This window comes from Thamnophis sirtalis, unplaced genomic scaffold (assembly GCF_051295495.1).
Source record: "Thamnophis sirtalis isolate CommonGarterSnake01/CBP01778 unplaced genomic scaffold, rThaSir2_p1.2 scaffold_2, whole genome shotgun sequence".
NCBI classification, from domain to species: Eukaryota; Metazoa; Chordata; class Lepidosauria; order Squamata; family Natricidae; genus Thamnophis; species Thamnophis sirtalis.
Window position 1 is genome coordinate 55,265,647 of NW_028261382.1, and position 18,571 is coordinate 55,284,217.

At 45.5% G+C, this 18,571-nt stretch overlaps 1 protein-coding gene across 1 annotated transcript in view; it reads left to right on the plus strand.

The window, feature by feature from the left end:
• The window catches only part of GCN1 (GCN1 activator of EIF2AK4), an 87,585-nt gene that overhangs the window by 30,261 nt on the left and 38,753 nt on the right, over window positions 1-18,571 (plus strand). Inside the window, exons 24-34 of the mRNA XM_087705643.1 lie at window positions 681-879; window positions 1,338-1,493; window positions 2,214-2,395; window positions 4,258-4,338; window positions 7,176-7,319; window positions 8,992-9,119; window positions 10,812-11,001; window positions 12,321-12,391; window positions 14,058-14,223; window positions 15,510-15,704; window positions 17,645-17,891. Of these exons, the coding sequence (XP_087561769.1) occupies window positions 681-879; window positions 1,338-1,493; window positions 2,214-2,395; window positions 4,258-4,338; window positions 7,176-7,319; window positions 8,992-9,119; window positions 10,812-11,001; window positions 12,321-12,391; window positions 14,058-14,223; window positions 15,510-15,704; window positions 17,645-17,891 (1,759 nt within the window). The remainder of the gene's footprint in view (window positions 1-680; window positions 880-1,337; window positions 1,494-2,213; window positions 2,396-4,257; window positions 4,339-7,175; window positions 7,320-8,991; window positions 9,120-10,811; window positions 11,002-12,320; window positions 12,392-14,057; window positions 14,224-15,509; window positions 15,705-17,644; window positions 17,892-18,571) is intronic.

An 18,571-nucleotide genomic window follows, 5' to 3' on the forward strand; every position in this document is an offset into this window, starting at 1 on the left:
CAGAAATGAGGAGAAATCGCAGTCTTCTTGGAGGTCTGTGGAGATTCTCAGTCCTCCAGGTCAGGGGTCTCCAACCTTGGCCACTTTAAGCAAAGCTGGCTGAGGAAGTCCACAAGTCTTAAAGTGACCATGGATGGCGGCCACTGCTCCAGCTCACAGTTGTCTCAAAGGTTATCAGGGTAAGGATGATTTAAAGCTGACCAGCCAATGTAAGGCCGTAAATTAAGATGATGAAATCAGGCTGAGTCAGCAGAGGTATTGCCACTTTAAGAAGCTGGGGTATTGCTGCTTTAAGAGGCTGTCTATATAAGAGAGGCCATGTGAGAGTGTCTCTCTCCCTCTCCTAGTGTATCTCTCTCCTCGTGTATTATCTTCATAGTAGTTCTCTGTGTAGAGTTGGAGATTGATTGATTGCCTAGCTGTGCCTAGAATGTTTGTGTGTGTGTATTACACACATACATAAATACATACATACACATATACATATACATATATATCTGTCCTGTATGCCTTGTATATAGCTGTCTTGTATATAAACCACTGTCTGTAAGACAAACCTCTGTGTCCTGTATTTTGCTCCTGGGTTGTCTCAAAATAGTAGTCACTCTGTGCACTCTGACAAAGGTGCTTTTCCCTCCCAAAAGGCACAACTTGAACTCTGTGCTGTTGTTCTCTTCCAGCTGGACACAAAATTGGAATCCACCCTGGGCCTTTTTGACGCCGTTCTCAAGAGGAACCCTCCCAGCCTCTCCCAGTACATCCCCGCCCTTGTCGGCTGCTTCCTACCTCTGCTCAAATCTCCCCTGGCAGCTCCGAGGATTAAAGCCCCCTTCCTTTCTCTGGTGTCCTGTGTGATGCCTGATCACTTAAAGACCTTTGGTGAGTCTTGGTTTCTCAAACTCTCTGTTAGGCGCAATAAATCAGGAAACAAGACTGTTCGAACGACCAGATTTTATTGCAAGCTAAGGCTTACTACAACAGGAGTCCCCAACCTCAGGGCCTCTGGGCCCACGGTGAGAGGTGTATTTAGCTGGTTCAGACCGGTTCGCCTGAATCGGTAGTGGAAATCGTGGGTGCTCAGTACAGACTCAGAGCTACAGAGCTAAGCCAAGGCCAGGCTCCTAGCTGTCTCCAGCAAATCCTGTTTCCGTTTCCAAACAGCCCTCATTGGCTGACTTGGTTGCTATGCCTATTCATTGGCTGACCTTGTTACCGTGTGTTCCAAATCATGAACTCTCATGCACTGGCATACTGCACCCCGCAAATGGCGTCCTTTGGTGAGATTCCGTCACGATTTCAACATGTCCTTCCTCCTCTCCCTTCCTTTCGCCTTTCAGGGACCGTAGCGAGTCACGTGACTTTGCGAATGATGAAACCCGAATGCGATTTGGATGAATCCTGGTGCCAGGAAGACTTACCCACAGCTGTGAACCGAGTGATCGGTTTGCTGCACACACACACCGTGCCAACCCGGATAACCAAGGGAGAGGAGGGTGAGGCCTTTTGATGACCTTCTCAATGTAACCATTCTTGTCGCCCGAAGTCCTTGGCTTAACAACCTTTCATTTAATGGCCATTCAAAGTTGCAATGCTGCTGAACAAAGTTGACTTACGACCATCGTTCACACAACTGTGGCTCCATCCCCATGGTCCCACAATCAAACTTCAGGTGTTTGGCAACTGGCTCCTATTTATGACAGGATCACGGGATCCTCTTTTTGCGATCTTCTGACAAGCAAACTCCATGGGGAGGTCGGATTCACTCAACATCCATGTGACTAATTTAAGAACCGCAGGGATTCACTTAACAATCGGGGCGGGAAAGGTTATATTTAACCACCGTCTCACTTAGCCACAGAAATTTTAAGCTCTTTTGTGGTCATAAGCTGCGTAGTGGTGTGGTGGCCCAAAGCTCTCGCCTCACAATGAGGGAGGAGGCTGTCAGTTCGATCCTAGGTAGAGGCTGATATTTCTCTCTCTCGGCACAATGAGAGATTATCTGCTGAACCAAACTCTGCTCTGGTGACAAGAAGAGCATCCGGCCAGTAAATACTCATCTCCATTCAGTTGCCCTGAATGGGATTACGGGGCCATTAAATGACCGTGGGGGGGGGGGGGGGGGCGGGGATATCATAAGCCGAGGATTCCCTGTAACGTATTTGGGATTGGTCTGCATCCTTCCTTCCTTTGTTTTCTCGCCCTTCCGTTGCCAGGTCCCATGCCGTTATCGGCCCCGGCCTTTTCCTTAGTCTTTCCTCTTCTGAAGATGGTGCTACTGGAGACCACCAACGACAGCGAAGAGAAGGAGGAGCTCATGGTGAAGGTTTTGCAGATCATCACCGTCCATGCTCAGCTGCGGTCCTCTACTAATGACGAGAACTGGCTGGTGGACGAGGTGAAATTCCTTTGATTCCTTTCTAAGTGATTGGCCGCCAAGAGATGTAAAATTGGGCATGTTCGTGTGACTTTCTTAATCACCGTCAATGACTTATGGCCATAATTCTGGGCTTAGTGATGCTTATAAGTCGAGGACTTCTGTTAACTCTGATTTTTATTTCTTTGTCTTTTTCTTCCTCCTTTCTCACATTTTTCTTTCTTCTTTCTCACATTTTTTTTACTTCTTTCTCACATTTCCCCCCCTTCTTTCTCACATTTTACTTCCTTTTTTCATATTTTTCTTCCTTTCTCACATTTTTCTTCGTTCTCACATTTTACTTACTTTTTTTCACCTTTTTCTTCCTCACATTCTTCTCCCTTCTTTCTCATGTTTTTCTCCCACCCCTCACATTTTTCTTCCTCCTTTCTCACATTTTTCTTCTTTCTCACATTTTACTTCCTTTTTTTCACCTTTTTCTTCCTCACATTCTTCTCCCTTCTTTCTCATGTTTTTTCTTTTTCCCCTCACATTTTTCTTCTTTCTCACATTTTTCTTACTCCTTTCTCACATTTTTCTTCATTCTCACATTTTACTTCCTTTTTTTCCCCTTTTTCCCCTCACATTCTTCTCCCTTCTTTCTCATGTTTTTCTTTTTCCCCTCACGTTTTTCTTCTTTCTCACATTTTTCTTCCTCCTTTCTCACATTTTTCTTCTTTCTCACATTTTACTTCCTTTTTTTCACCTTTTTTCCCTCACATTTTTCTTCTTCCGTTCTCACATTTTTCTCCTTTCTCACATTTTACTTCCTTTTTTTCACCTTTTTCTTTCTCACATTTTCTCCCTTCTTTCTCATGTTTTTCTTTTTTTCCCTCACATTTTTCTTCCTCCTTTCTCACATTTTTCTTCCTTTTTTCTCACATTTTTCTAAATATACTGGAGAACTTACAAGTTCTACGCCATTATTACGTTGCTTTCAAAGTGGGATTCCCCCCCTCCCCAACTTTTTAATCAACTTAGCTAAAGGTTTCTATTTAAAAGTCCTCAACCAACCACCATTTGTCTAGTGTCCATTCAAAGTTACAACAGCACAGAAAAAAAATGGCATTTTTTTCACACTTAACGACCGCTGCAGCATCCTTGTGGTCATGTGATACAAATTCGGACGCTTGGCAACTGACTCATATTTATGATAGTTGCGGCTCACATGATCCTCTTTTGCGACCCGCTGCCAAGCGAAAAATCAACAGAGAAGCCAGATTCAATACAATACAATACAATACAATACAATACAATACAATACAATAGCAGAGTTGGAAGGGACCTTGGAGGTCTTCTAGTCCAACCCCCTGCCTAGGCAGGAAACCCTATACCATTTCAGACAAATGGCTATCCAGCATCTTCTTAAAGACTTCCAGTGTTGGAGCACTCACAATTTCTGGAGGCAACTTCTGTTCCACTGATTAATTGTTCTGTCAGGAAATTTCTCCTGAGTTCTAGGTTGCTTCTCTCCTTGATTAGTTTCCACCCATTGCTTCTTGTTCTACCCTCAGGTGCCTTGGAGAATAACTTGATTCCTTCTTCTTTGGGGCAGCCCCTGAGATATTGGTAGACTCCTATCATGTCTCCCCTAGTCCTCCTTTTCATTAAACCAGACATCCCCAGTTCACTTAATTCACTTAGTGTGACTAACTTGACAAGCTGCCATGATTCACTTTGCAATGGCAGCAAGCAAGGTTGTGAAATAGGGTGAAGCTTGCTTCACGACGCTTCTTGTTTAGCGGCGGAAATGTTGGGATCATAAGCCGGGGAACTAGTTATCTTTGCAGTTCAATAGCAACCAAACTCTTCTCTCTCTGTTTTTTTTTGTGGCCAACGACCAGAACGGTCCCGAGTTACTTCCTCGTACGGACATGCTGTTGCTCTTGACTAAAGTTATCGGGACAGGATCACCCCGTGTACAGGTCAGTGGGTCACCCCATTGATCAGAGAAGTGGGGTGGAGAGTGGGAAGATGCAAATCCTCAAGAGAGTCCTACCCACGGATGAAAATATAATTAGAAAGATACTAGAATGTGTGGAGATGGATAGATTGAAATCGTGTGTGTGTGTGCGTGCATGTGTGTGTGTGTGTGTGTGTGTCCCAGCATAACTCTGGAACGTCTCGAACAATTTCAGCCCAACTTGGTACACAGATGACTTACTCTCTGGAGAAAAATAATGTGTGGGTAACTCACCCCTAACACCCCTCGGGATGTGTGTTCTGTTAAGATACAGCCTGTTGTGCCTTAAAATGGCTTTTACTGTATTGCCTTAAAATGGCTTCTACTGTGCAGCACTGTGGAGTTGCCATGGTAATGGCTTCACAGTACTCCACAAGGGGGCTCCCTCTGGTAAGGGGGAAAATCCAATGTTAGAAATTGTGGCGACGTTCATGGAAGGAGGGTTGGGATAAATAAATACACGGGCAGCCCTGGGTTATCGGCTAGTTAAAAATAAAAGTCAAGGAAAAATCAGAATATTTTTTTAACAGATTTGTTTCACCAGTGGTTAGATAAAAGAGGTAAAAATTAGAAGATAAAAGATTATAAGTAAATGATGAAAGAGGACTACTAGATATAAGTAGTAGTTGTTGTTATTATTATATACTTTATTCATTTTACATGAAACTCAATCAGCTGAACATTTAAAGATTTATCACAAATATCATTGACTGGCACTGATGGTTGATACGGTTTGCTGCCAGCATCCTAGGTATCAACCAAGTACCTTCTTAAAATATATGAAGTTCCATGTAGCGCAGTTTTTTGCAGTTCCGCTGGTGTTATTGCAGGAAGCTGCAATTAGTTGATGTATCTTATAAAATTCTTGGACATGGTGCCAAGTGCCCCGATGACAATGGGTATCACTGTCACATGTTTCATCCATAATCACGTAGTTTTGATGGCCAGGTCCTTATTATTATCATTATATACTTTATTCATTAAACATGAAACTCACTCAACTGAACATTCAAAAATGCATCACAAATACCCTTGACTGGTGCTAATGGTTGATGCGGGTTGCTGCCAGCGTCCTAGGTACCAACCAAGGACCTGAGAGACCGCCTCCTGCCAGTCACCTCCCAAAGACCTATTAGATCCCGCAGACTAGGCCTCCTCCGAATTCCATCGGCCGGCCAATGTCGGCTGGCGACTCCCCGGGGGAGGGCCTTCTCTGTGGCTGCTCCGGCCCTATGGAACGATCTCCCAGTTGAGATCCGGACCCTTACTACCCTTCCGGCCTTCCGCAAAGCAACTAAGGCCTGGCTGTTCCGGCAGGCCTGGGGTTGTTGAATTATCCAGCCCCATCTGATGTTATGACTGTTGTGAATTTTTAAATCGTTGTTTTTATTTTTGTACCCCCTTTCCCTCTTATTGTTAACCGCCCTGAGTCTTCCGGGAATAGGGCGGCATACAAGCCAAATAAATCTAATCTAATCTTTTTAAGATGTACGATGTTCCGAATAGCGCAGTGTTTTGCAGTTCTGCTGGTGTTATTGAAGCTGCAATTTCTTGATGTGTTTTATAAAATTCTCAGACATGGTACCAAGTGCCACGATGACAATGGGTATCACTGAACATTATTATTATTCTTTATTCATTAAACATGAAACTCACTCAACTGAACATTCAAAAATGTATCACAAATACCATTGACTGGTGCTTAAGGTTGATACGGGTTGCTGCCAGCGTCCTAGGTATCAACCAAGGACATTCTTAAAATATAAGATGTTCCAAGTAGTGCAGTTTTTTTGCAGTTCTACTGGTGTTATTGCAGGAAGCTGCAATTTGTTGATGTATCTTATAAAATTATAATTATAAAATAATAATAAAATAAATACAAAATTATTATAAAATTATTATTAGTAGTAGTATTACTATTACTATTAGTATTTTATATAAGCAATTGACTCGGACAATACACTGTTCATTAAGCACTTACGTATATAAAAGAAAAACTGTATGTATATGTGTGTGTGTGTGTGTGTGTATGTATATATATATATATATATATATATATATATATATATATATATATATATATATATATATATATATATATATATATATATATATATATATATATTAGATTTTTTTTTTTTTTACAACCCCTGGTAAGCCCCAATTATGGGAGGAAGCCAACTGCTTCCATCATCTGTCCTTCGGCTCGTCACAAGAGTCCATCATGACAGAAACCCAATATTTTTACTGTTGCCTTTGTTATATTTGTGTTTTTTTATTTGTGCTGATAAATAAATAAAGGGAGACTAGTATAGATCTATTTCAAGCTATTTAGCTCTCATCAGCTAGCCATACCCTTACTGGGATTTGAACCTGGGCTATATTGCACACTAGGCATACTAGGCAGAGATAAAAAAAATCTAATAGATACCTTTCACCCTGGCTTCGCTGATAAACGGATAAGAGCCTGTGGCCTAATGGCTAAGATCTCTGCCTAGTATGCCTAGTGTGCAATATAGCCCAGGTTTAAATCCCAGTAAGGGTATGGCTAGCTGATGAGAGCTAAATAGCTTGAAATAGATCTATACTAGTCTCCCTTTATTTATTTATCAGCACAAATAAAAAAACACACACACACACACACAAACATACATACATACATACATACATACATACATACATACATACATATATATATATATATATATATATATATATATATATATATATATTCCTGCTTTAAACTGTCGACGCCCTTCAATCATTCCTCGCCTGATTAAAGCTCTTATTCTTGGCCAGGTTTTGGGTTCGGTGGCGCTGACAGCCCTGTGCGCCAGTAGTGGCGGAGAAGACGGCTGCGCTTACGCGGAACAAGAGGAGATAAACGTCCTACTTCAGGCTCTGCAGTCCCCCTGCATGAACGTTCGAGATGCAGCTCTCCGGGTCAGTTGGAACCCCTTGGATTTGAGGGGATGTTTGGGGACAGGATCTGAATCTTTTGCCTGCCACTCAAATCAAAAAATTTGTTTCGTTACGTTGAGGGTGGCGCTTGACTTTTCAACCATCGGCCTGAGACGGGGTTGAAAAACTACGTCTGGGTTGAGTTCATTTAAATTTACTCACAATTAAAATAAGGTAATATGACCAATAATAATGCTGGGAACGATGGAGGGCAAAAGAAGAAGAAGGGGATGGCAGAGAAGGAGGTGGCTGGATGGAGACACCCAAGGAGTCGGCGTGAGCTTGAATGGACTCCAGAGGGTGGTAGAGGACAGGAAGGCATGGAGGAACATTGTCCATGGAGTTGCGATGGGTTGGACACGACTTCGCAACCAAGAACAACAACAACATAGAAAAGATTAGATAGATAGATAGATAGATAGATAGATAGATGATAGATAGATAGATAGATAGATAGATAGATAGATAGATAGATAGATAGATAGATAGATAGATAAATAGATAGATAAATAGATAGATAAATAGATAGATAGATAGATGATGAATAGGTAGGTAGGTAGGTAGGTAGGTAGGTAGATAAATAGATAGATAGATAGATAGATAGATAAGATAGATAGATAGATAGATAGATAGATAGATAGATAGATAGATAGATAGATAGATAGATAGATAGATAGATAGATAGATAAGATGGACTGCAAGCCATCTGGTCAGTCCTAGAGGAGATCAACCCTGACTGCTCTTTAGAAGGCCAGATCCTGAAGAGGAAACTCAAGTACTTTGGCCACCTGATGAGAAGGAAGAAGGACTCCCTGGAGAAGAGCCTCATGCTGGGAACGATGGAGGGCAAAAGAAGAAGGGGACGACAGAAAAGGAGGTGGCTGGATGGAGTCACCAAAGCAGTTGGCGTGAGCTTAAATGGACTCCAGAGGATAGTAGAAGACAGGAAGGCCTGGAGGAACATGGCCCATAGTTCATATTTTTACAAATAACCAGGGGTGGGATTCAAAAATTTTAGCAACCAGTTTTCTACCCAGTTGCTGGGTGGGCGTGGCCATGGTGGGCATGGCCTACTTGGCTTCCTGCACCATGGCGGTGCGGGTGAGGTTTTCGCCCTCCCCAGGCTCCAGAGGCTTTCCTTGAGCTTCCGGGAGGGCGAAAACGCCCTCCCCCAGGTTCCCGAGGCACTCCGGAGACTGGAAACGGCCCGTTTCTGGACTTCTAGAACTTCCAGGAGGCTCGGTTTTCATCCTCCCAGAGCCTCCACATGGGCCCTGAATTTACCTGACATCCAAGATGGGCCGCTTGGGGCAGGGCGGGGCCAGCCAATCCTTTCAACTACCGGTAGATGTAAAATTAGCAACTAGTTCATCCGAACCAGCTGAATCCCACCCCCTGCAAATAACTCAAGGCTGCAACCATATCCAACATATCTTCCTCCTCTTATTTCTCCTCCTAACAACAATCTTGTGAAGTGAGGGAGGGGGACTGGCACCTGGTCTGGCTTTTGTGCCAAAGGCAGGAACTCTCCATCTCCTTCTGGTGTTGGCCTAAAGTCGTAGGTCGAGGACTAACTATGGGGAGAGGGGGGGGAAATACAGCTCCAATTCAGAAGTATTCTGCCCCTAACGGTCTTCTTCTTCTTTGCCCGCAGGGTTTGATGGAACTCCAGATGGTCTTGCCCACTCCGGACAGCGATGAGAAGAACGGGGTGAACCTTTTGCACCGCCTCTGGGTGGTGAGGTTTGACAGGGAAGAAGAAATCTGCAGGTTGGCAGAGAGGTAAGGCGTGGCCGTCCTTGGAAAGAGGAAACCGTAAGCCCATCGTCCTAGACATTCCCCATCTTCCAGACCAAAAATAAGCCCTTGCACTTGTCCAGATGCTGTTAAAATTGATGTGGCTTTCTGGAAGTATACGTTATTCTCTGCTATTTAAGAGAAGATGCAACAGCACTGGGCCTCTTCAGATCAAGCATTTATTTTAAAAATGATTCATTTTGTTAAGCAGTCTAGAACAATAATAAAGCACTTTAAAAAATAACTAATAATTTGGGTTCCACCACAAAACCGCGTTCGACTAAAGGGCGCTCGACGAAACCGCGTAGCTGACGTCATCACAGCGCGACAACAGCGCGGAGAAAAAAGCACGCTGTAAACGCTAAACCTAAAATTAAACCCTAAACCTAACCCTTAACCTAACGCTAAACCTAACCCTAACCCTTAACCTAACCCTAAACCTAATCCTAACCCTAAACCTAACCCTAACCCTTAACCTAACCCTAAACCTAACCCTTAACCTAACCCTTAACCTAACCCTTAACCTAACCCTAACCCTAACCCTAACCCTAACCCTTGACCTAACCCTAAACCTAATCCTAACCCTTAACCTAACCCTAAACCTAACCCTTAACCTAACCCTAAACCTAACCCTAACCCTTACCCTAACCCTTAACCTAACCCTAAACCTAACCCTAACCCTTAACCTAACCCTAAACCTAATCCTAACCCTTAACCTAACCCTAAACCTAACCCTAACCCTTAACCTAACCCTAAACCTAACCCTTAACCTAACCCTAAACCTAACCCTAACCCTTAACCTAACCCTAACCCTAACCCTTAACCTAACCCTAACCCTAAACCTAACCCTAACCCTTAACCTAACCCTAAACCTAATCCTAACCCTAACCCTAACCCTTAACCTAACCCTAAACCTAACCCTTAACCTAACCCTAAACCTAACCCTAACCCTTAACCTAACCCTAACCCTTAACCTAACCCTAAACCTAACCCTAACCCTTAACCTAACCCTAACCCTTAACCTAACCCTTAACCTAACCCTAACCCTTAACCTAATCCTAACCCTTAACTGGAATCGGCTTGCTTTCAAAGCGCTATTTATCTCCGTGCTCGCTGTTGTTGCCCTGTTGATGATGTCAGCGACGTGGTTTAATCGGGCGCGCTTTAGTCGAGCACGGTTTTGTTGTGCCACGATAATTTGAACCTTCTAGAGGCATTTATAGCTATTGACTTACCTTCTCCCAGCAAACAGCCTGCTTAGCACAAGAAAAAAAAAATCTGCCTCTGCCTCCCAGCAATTTGACGTGGGGTGCAAACAGCAAGTTTCACTTTCAGTTTAAGCACAGGCCTCCCAATGATCAGCTGTTTCAGGCTGCAGGGACGGCTACAGCCTATTGCAGCCTCCGCAAGCCCCATTTTCCCCGTTTGCTGCAAGGAGGTGCGGGATGGGTGCAGCTACATTCAGTGTATAAGACGCACCCACATTTTCACCCTCTTTCGGGGGGGGGGAGATGCATCTTATACCCCGAAAAATACGGTATTTCTCTTGACTTTGCATCTCTGATCTGCGGTGGGCGTTCTATGGGGGAGGAAGGGCAGAGCCACCGAGCCTTCCAGCCTTTTCGCCCGAGAGATCTTTCTGGAAGATGACGAAGCTCCACTCTTCCTGTCTCCTAGGCTGTGGGTATCGATGGGTTTAGAGTTGCAACCGGACATCTGCTCCATCCTCATCAAAGATGTCATCCACCATGAGCAGGCGGTGCGCCAGGCCGGAGCCGAGGCCCTTTCCAAGGCGGTTGAACAATATCGAAGCCAGACGAAGGATGTCATGGCCAAACTGATGGAGATTTATCAAGAGAAGCTCTATGTAAGCCCTGGTAATAGGAAGCATGAGCCTGGTTGATCACGAGTCCATAGGTTACCCATAGAATACTTGTAGCTCTGAACTGTGGGGTCCTTGATGCTCTCTGAGCTTGGTTGTTGTCTTGCAGACGTTTCATTACCCAACTAGCTAACATCAACAGTGCTAGAAGGGAGTGGGGTTTGCAGAGAGGGGGAGGGGGAGGAGGACTGTGGTTTTCTGGCAGATACTTCATTATGCAATTAACTAACATCATCAGTGTTAGAAGGGAGTGGGGCTTGCAGACAGGAGGAAGGAAGGAAGGAAGGAAGGAAGGAAGGAAGGAAGGAAGGGAAGAAGACAATAACTATGGGGTCCTTGATGCTCTCTGAGCTCAGTGGTTTTCTGGCAGATACATTATCCAATTAGCTAACATCACCAGTGCTAGAAGGGAGTGGGGTTGCAGACAGGAGGAAGGAAGGAAGGAAGGAAGGAAGGAAGGAAGGAAGGAAGGAAGGAAGGAAGGAAGGAAGGAAGGAAGGAAGGAAGGAAGGAAGGAAGGAAGGAAGGAAGGAAGGAAGGAAGGAAGGAAGGAAGACAATAACTATGGGGTCCTTGATGCTCTCTGAGCTTGATGGTTTTCTAGCAGATACTGGTACTTCATTATCCAACTAGCTAACATCGTCAGTGCTAGAGGGGAATGGGGTTTGCAGACAGGAGGAAGGAAGGAAGGAAGGAATGAGGGGAAGAAGACAATAACTATGGGGTCCTTGATGCTCTCTGAGTTTGATGGTTTTCTGACAGATGCTGGTACTTCATTATCCAACTAGCTAACATCGTCAGTGCTAGAGAGGAATGGGGCTTGCAGGAAGGAGGAGGCGGAAGACAGCGATTGTGAGGTCCTTAGTGCTCTCTGAGCTTGGTGGTTTTCTTTGGGACATTTCATCATCCAACTAGATAATGTCATCAATACGTGTTGCCATAGGAAAAGGGGAGGGGGGTTGGGAAACCAATGAAACAGCAGCAAAAGACAGATGTAGATTCCAGACGTATCTCTCAAGGCTGTATCCTTGGTTACCCACAGCAGCTGGAGGGGTGTATGATTTCTACAGCCCGATTTATGACACACTCTGGGGCAAGGGGGGAAACAGTGTCATAATTAGGCCATAAATTACGTGGGGTCAGAGCTGGCTTCACTTGGGTACTGCTGACATGTTGCTCCTAATAAATAACTGGATTTCTTTTGAAGCCAGGCTCAAGGCTCATGATTTAATTAGGGCATCCATCGGAACCCTGACAGTAGTGAGAGAAAGTTTGTCATCTAATGCTTTTCATTCTTTCCCCAGAGGCCCCCACCAGTTTTGGATGCCTTGGGACGCGTGATCTTGGAGTCTCCACCTGACCAATGGGAAGCCAGGTAGGACTACATATCCTTCTCGTCCTTTCATCACAAAATGATGGACTTCAGATTTTTTTTTTCAAGGCAAGGTAGTAGAAACTAAGGATAAGTATCTCCAGATGTTTTGGTTCTCCAGATGTTTTGATTGATTCTTGCAATTCTTTTACAAGGGCCTGCTAGTTGGGCTTTTAAGGGAGAATAAAATTCTGTACAACTGAAGGTCACTACATTAGCAAAAAATAGCACTAGCACTTAGACTTATATACTGCTTCACAGACTCCTATGAGTCCCTTGGACTGCAAGGCCATCCAACCGGTCAGTCCTAGAGGAGATCAACCCTGAGTGCTCTTTAGAAGGCCAGATCCTGAAGAGGAAACTCAAAGACTTTGGCCAACTAATGAGAAGGAAGGACTCCCTGGAGAAGAGCCTCATGCTGGCAACAATGCTTTACAGCCCCTCTCTAAGCGGAGGAGGATGGAGTCACTGAAGCAGCCGGCTTGAGCTTCAATGGACTCCAGAGGATGGTAGAGGACAGGAAGTCCTGGAGGAACGTTGTCCATGGGGTCGCGATGGATCGGACAGGACTTGGCAACTAAGAATAACAACAACATAGAAAAGATATAGATGGATGGATGGATGGAGAGATAGATTGATTGATGGGTTAATAGGTTGATAGGTAATTAGATAAGAAAGATGAACTGCAAGCCAATCCAACCAGTTAGTCCTGGAGGAGATCAACCCTGACTGCTCTTTAGAAGGCCAGATCCTGAAGAGGAAACTCAAATCCTTTGGCCACCTGATGAGAAGGAAGAACTCCCTGGAGAAGAGCCTCATGCTGGGAACGATGGAGGGCAAAAGAAGAAGGGGACGACAGAGAAGGCGATGGCTGAATGGAGTCACCGAAGCTGCTGGCGTGAGCTTCAATGGACTCCAGAGGATGGTAGAGGACAGGAAGGCCTGGAGGAACATTGTCCATGGGGTCGCGATGGGTCGGACACGACTTCGTAACGAACAACAACCACCTCCTCACAGTGCATTACAGCCCCTCTCTAAGCGGTTTACAGAGTCAGCCTCTTGCCCCCCAACAACCTGGGTTCTCATTTTAACAGAAGGATGGAAGGCTGAGCCAGTCAGGATCGAACTCCTGGCAGTGGGCAGAGTTAGTCTGCAATAATGCATTTAAATAGATTGAGAGACAGAGAGACAGGCATAGATAGATATCACTAGCACTTAGACTTATATGCCGCTTCACAGTGCTTTTAATGCCCTCTCTAAGTGGTTTACAGAGTCAGCCTCTTGCCCCCAACAATCTGGGTCCTCGTTTTACCCACCTCGGAAGGATGGAAGCCTGAGTCAACCTTGAGCCAGTGAGAATCGAACTGCAGCCAGCAGTCAGCAGAAGTAGCTTGCAGTACTGCACTCTAACCACTGCGCCACCATTTGGGCTTATATACCGCCTCATACAGCCCTCCTTTTACAGAGTCAGCCTCTTGCCCCCAACCATCTGGGTCCTCGTTTTACCAACATGGAAGATGGAAGCCTGAGTCAAACCTTGAGCTGGCCAGGATCGAACTGCTGTCAGTGGGCAGAGTCATCCTGCAATCCTGCCTTCTAGCCACTGCGCCACCACCTCTCTTACCAATAACTGTTCACAATGACCACTAAAGGTGAAATTCTCTCTTAGGTGCGGCATCGCTTTGGCCTTGAATAAGCTTTCCCAGCACCTGGAAAGCTCCCAGGTGAAGCCCCTTTTCGAGTTCTTTGTCCCCGATGCCCTCAACGATCGTCACCCCGAAGTTCGAAAGTGCATGCTGGACGCTGCCCTCTCAGCCCTTAATACTCATGGCAAGGTAGGTTGGCATTCATCCAAAATCTGTTAAGCTCAGAACTGTTGACGGTACAGGGAGGTTCCCATTAGGGAACGAACCATTAACATTTGAGTGAAACGTGGGTGTAGCCGACAAAAGCCAGGAGAACCCGTGGCTTAGAGGTTAACACATCTACCTAATAGGCAAGCAGCCCGGGTTCGAATCCCCGAAAGGGTATGGCTACCTGACGAGTGCTAAATGACTTGCAATGGATCTACACTAGTCTCTCTTTATTTCTTTGTTGGTAAAATAAAAATTCAACGCAAAAATACCTTGTCGTGAAAGCGACTGCTTGCGAAGTATGCTTCTCCCCATATGCCTGGTACAGCTGACAAAGCGAGGAGAACCTGTGGCTTAGAGGTTAATACATCTACCTAATATGTAAGCAGGGGCGAGGTGACTCAGTGGCTTAAGACGCTGAGCTTGTTGATCAGAAAGGTTGGCAGTTCGGCGGTTCGAATCCCTAGCGCTGCATAACGGAGTGAGTTCCCGTGACTTGTCCCAGCTTCTACCAAACTAGGAATTCGAAAGCATGTAAAAAAAATGCAAGTAGAAAAATAGGGACCCCCTTTGGTGGGAAGGTAACAGCTTAGTCATGCCGGCCACATGACCATGGAGACAGTGCTGGCTCTTTGGCTTTGAAATGGAGATGAGCACCGCCCCCTAGAGTCGGGAACGACTAGCCCATATGCACGAGGGGAACCTTTACCTTTAATATGTAAGCAGCCCGGGTTCGAATCCCAGAAAGGGAATGGCTAGCTGACGAGAGTTAAATAGCTTGAAATAGATTCTATACTAGTTCTCCCTTTAGTTCTTTGTCAGTAAATATAAATTAAAAACAAAAATAGTTAGTTGTGAAGGCAACTGCATGCGAAGGCTCCTGGGTTGGGGCTGAAAGGCGAAAGGAAAGCCTTATGCTCTGTCCCATATCCCTGGTACAGCTGACAAAGTGAGGAGAACCTGTGGCTTAGAGGTTAATACATAATATACAAATTGAACATTGGAGTGAAATGTTTGGGCGTCGTCTCAGAGAAGCAGCCAAAGTCTGGACAATTGGATCTTTTGTTCAATTCAATCCAATCATGGGGTCCTTGGTGGTCTCTGAGCTTCCACTTCTTGCTGACGTTACCTTACTGACGCACTGATGATGTTACCTAGTTTGGTAATGAATGACCTGGGAGTCCAAAGTTATGTTTTTCAGCTATCCCCTGTTTTCCATGGTCACCCACTTCCTCTGGCTCCTCTCTCTCTTCCCCCCCCCCCCCCAGGAGAGCGTCAACTCCTTGCTGCCAGTCTTTGAGGAGTTCCTCAAGAATGCCCCCAACGATGCCAGCTACGACGCCGTCCGGCAGAGCGTGGTCATTCTCATGGGGTCACTCGCCAAACATTTGGACAAAAGTGATCCGAAAGTAAAACCCATTGTGGCCAAGCTGATCGCCGCGCTCTCTACGCCATCCCAACAGGTGAGCCTTCCTTGGAGATGTTTGCTGAGATGTTTGGAGATGCTTGGAGATGTTTTGCTGAGAGATGAGCATCTTTACTTTAGAACCATCTACTAAATAAGACAGGTTCTTATTTTCTTTTGATACACCCTCCCCCTCCCAAAATAAGCGCTTGGCCTTAATTTCGGGGAGGTCTGCGACCAAGGTGGCGCAGTGGTTAAAAGCAGCACTGCAGGCTACTGCTAGATCAGCAGGTCAGCGGTTCAAATCTCACCGGCTCAGGGTTGACTCAGCCTTCCATCCTTCCGAGGTGGGTAAAATGAGGACCCAGATTGTTGGGGGCAATATGCTGACTCTCTGTAAACCGCTTAGAGAGGCCTGAAAGGCCTATGAAGCGGTATATAAGTCTACTGCTATTGTCTTATTATTTTTGAGGTGCAGAAGGTGGCGAACGTGGTCACCTCATGGCTGTTGCTATGTTGCAATAGTTTCAGGGAGGGTTTATTTTAACGCATGCGCTCAAAAGCCCGATTGGGCTTATTATCCAGAGAGATCTTATTTTCAGGGAAACGGTAAAACAATGAAAGGGAGCTACGTTGCTTAGGAATTCACAAATGTTTTCATCTATCTATCTATCTATCTATCTATCTATCTATCTATCTATCTATCTATCTCTTTCCTTCCTTCCTTCCTTCCTTCCTTCCTTCCTTCCTTCCTCCCCTTCCTTCCTTCCTTCCTTCCTTCTTTCCTTCCTTCCTTCCTTCCTATCTTTCTCTTTATTGCTTTCAATTCTTCTTTCTGCTTTTCTCCCATTCCTCCCTCCCTCCCTCCCTTCCCTTCCATCCTTTCTTCCTTCCATCCTTTCTTTTCCTTCCTTCCTTCCTTCCTTCCTTCCTTCCTTCCTTCCTTCCTTCCTTCCTTCCTTCCTTCCTTCCTTCCTTCCTTCCTTCCTCTTTATTGCTTTCAATTCTTCTTTCTGTTTTTCTCCCATTCCTCCCTCCCTCCCTTCCATCCTTTCCCTTCCTTCCTTCCTTTTGAGCATGTGTTCAAAAGCCCAATTTGGCTTATTATCCAGGGAGGTCTTATTTTCAGGGAAACAGGGTAAAACAATGAAAGGGAGCTACGTTGCTTAGGAACTCACAAATGTCCCCCCCCTCTCTCTCCTTCCTTCCTTCCTCCCCTTCCTTCCCCTTCCTTCCTTCCTTCCTTCCTTCCTTCCTTCCTTCCTTCCTATCTTTCTCTTTATTGCTTTCAATTCTTCTTTCTGCTTTTCTCCCATTCCTCCCTTCCTTCCCTTCCATCCTTTCTTTTCCTTCCTTCCTTCCTCTTTATTGCTTTCAATTCTTCTTTCTGCTTTTCTCCCATTCCTCCCTCCCTCCCTTCCATCCTTTCCCTTCCTTCCTTCCTTTTGAGCATGTGTTCAAAAGCCCAATTTGGCTTATTATCCAGGGAGGTCTTATTTTCAGGGAAACAGGGTAAAACAATGAAAGGGAGCTACGTTGCTTAGGAACTCACAAATGTCCCCCCCCTCTCTCTCCTTCCTTCCTTCCTCCCCTTCCTTCCCCTTCCTTCCTTCCTTCCTTCCTTCCTTCCTTCCTTCCTTCCTTCCTTCCTTCCTTCCTTCCTTCCTTCCTATCTTTCTCTTTATTGCTTTCAATTCTTCTTTCTGCTTTTCTCCCATTCCTCCCTTCCTTCCCTTCCATCCTTTCTTCCTTCCATCCTTTCTTTTCCTTCCTTCCTTCCTCTTTATTGCTTTCAATTCTTCTTTCTGCTTTTCTCCCATTCCTCCCTCCCTCCCTCCCTTCCATCCTTTCTCTTCCTTCCTTTTCCTTCCTTCCTTTTGAGCATGCGCTCAAAAAGCCCAATTGGACTTATTATCCGGGAAGGTCTTATTTTCAGGGAAACAGAGTAGCAGCCATTTAGCAGCCCGCCTAGAACAATCTGCTTGGGGGCTTTTGCAGGTTCAGGAGTCCGTGGCCAGCTGCTTACCGCCTCTCGTGCCAGCCATCAAAGAAGACGCGGGCAGCATGATTCAGAAGCTACTGCAACTTCTGCTGGAATCCGATAAGTACGCCGAGCGCAAAGGAGCTGCTTACGGGCTAGCCGGCCTGGTGAAAGGGCTGGGAATCCTTTCCCTGAAGCAGCAGGAAATGATGGCCAAGCTGACCGATGCCATCCAGGACAAGAAGAACTTCCGGCGGCGGGAAGGTGAGTCGAAGGATCCTCACCCCTCCCCTCTCAACGTCTTGAGGACTTTCGGTCATCCAGATTAGGGCCCTAATCTCCTCGTTTCTGGTAAAACGCAGAATCCTAGGGCTGGGAGGGATCTCGGAGATCTTCTACTCCAATGATGGCAAACCAAGGGCTCAAACTAGAATGCGTGCACATGCGAGCACCAGAAACCCGAAGACCAGCTTGCCGGCGCGTATATGCCTGTTTTTTGGCCATTTTGGGGGGCTGTTTTCAGGCAGTTTTCATACGGGACGCTGTTCCCTTCCCACCAAAGGTGGCCCCTATTTTTCTACTTGCATTTTTTACGTCCTTTTGAACTGCTCGGTTGGCAGAAGCTGGGACAAGTCACGGGAGCTCCCTCTGTTGGGGATTCGAACCGCCGAACTGCCGACCACCTTTCCGATCGACAAGCTCAGCGTCTTAAGCCACTGAGTCACCGCACTCCTGCTTACATATTAGGTAGATGTGTTAACCTCTAAGCCACAGGCTCTCCTCACTTTAGGGATTCGAACCGCCGAACTGCTGACCTTTCTGATCAACAAGCTGAGCCTTTTAGCCCCTGAGCCACCGCATCCATCCCAAGGAAGGGTCTATACTAGCGTCCCTTTATTTCTTTGTGGGTAAATATTTAGGCAGCTGTTTCTATTCTCTCCCCA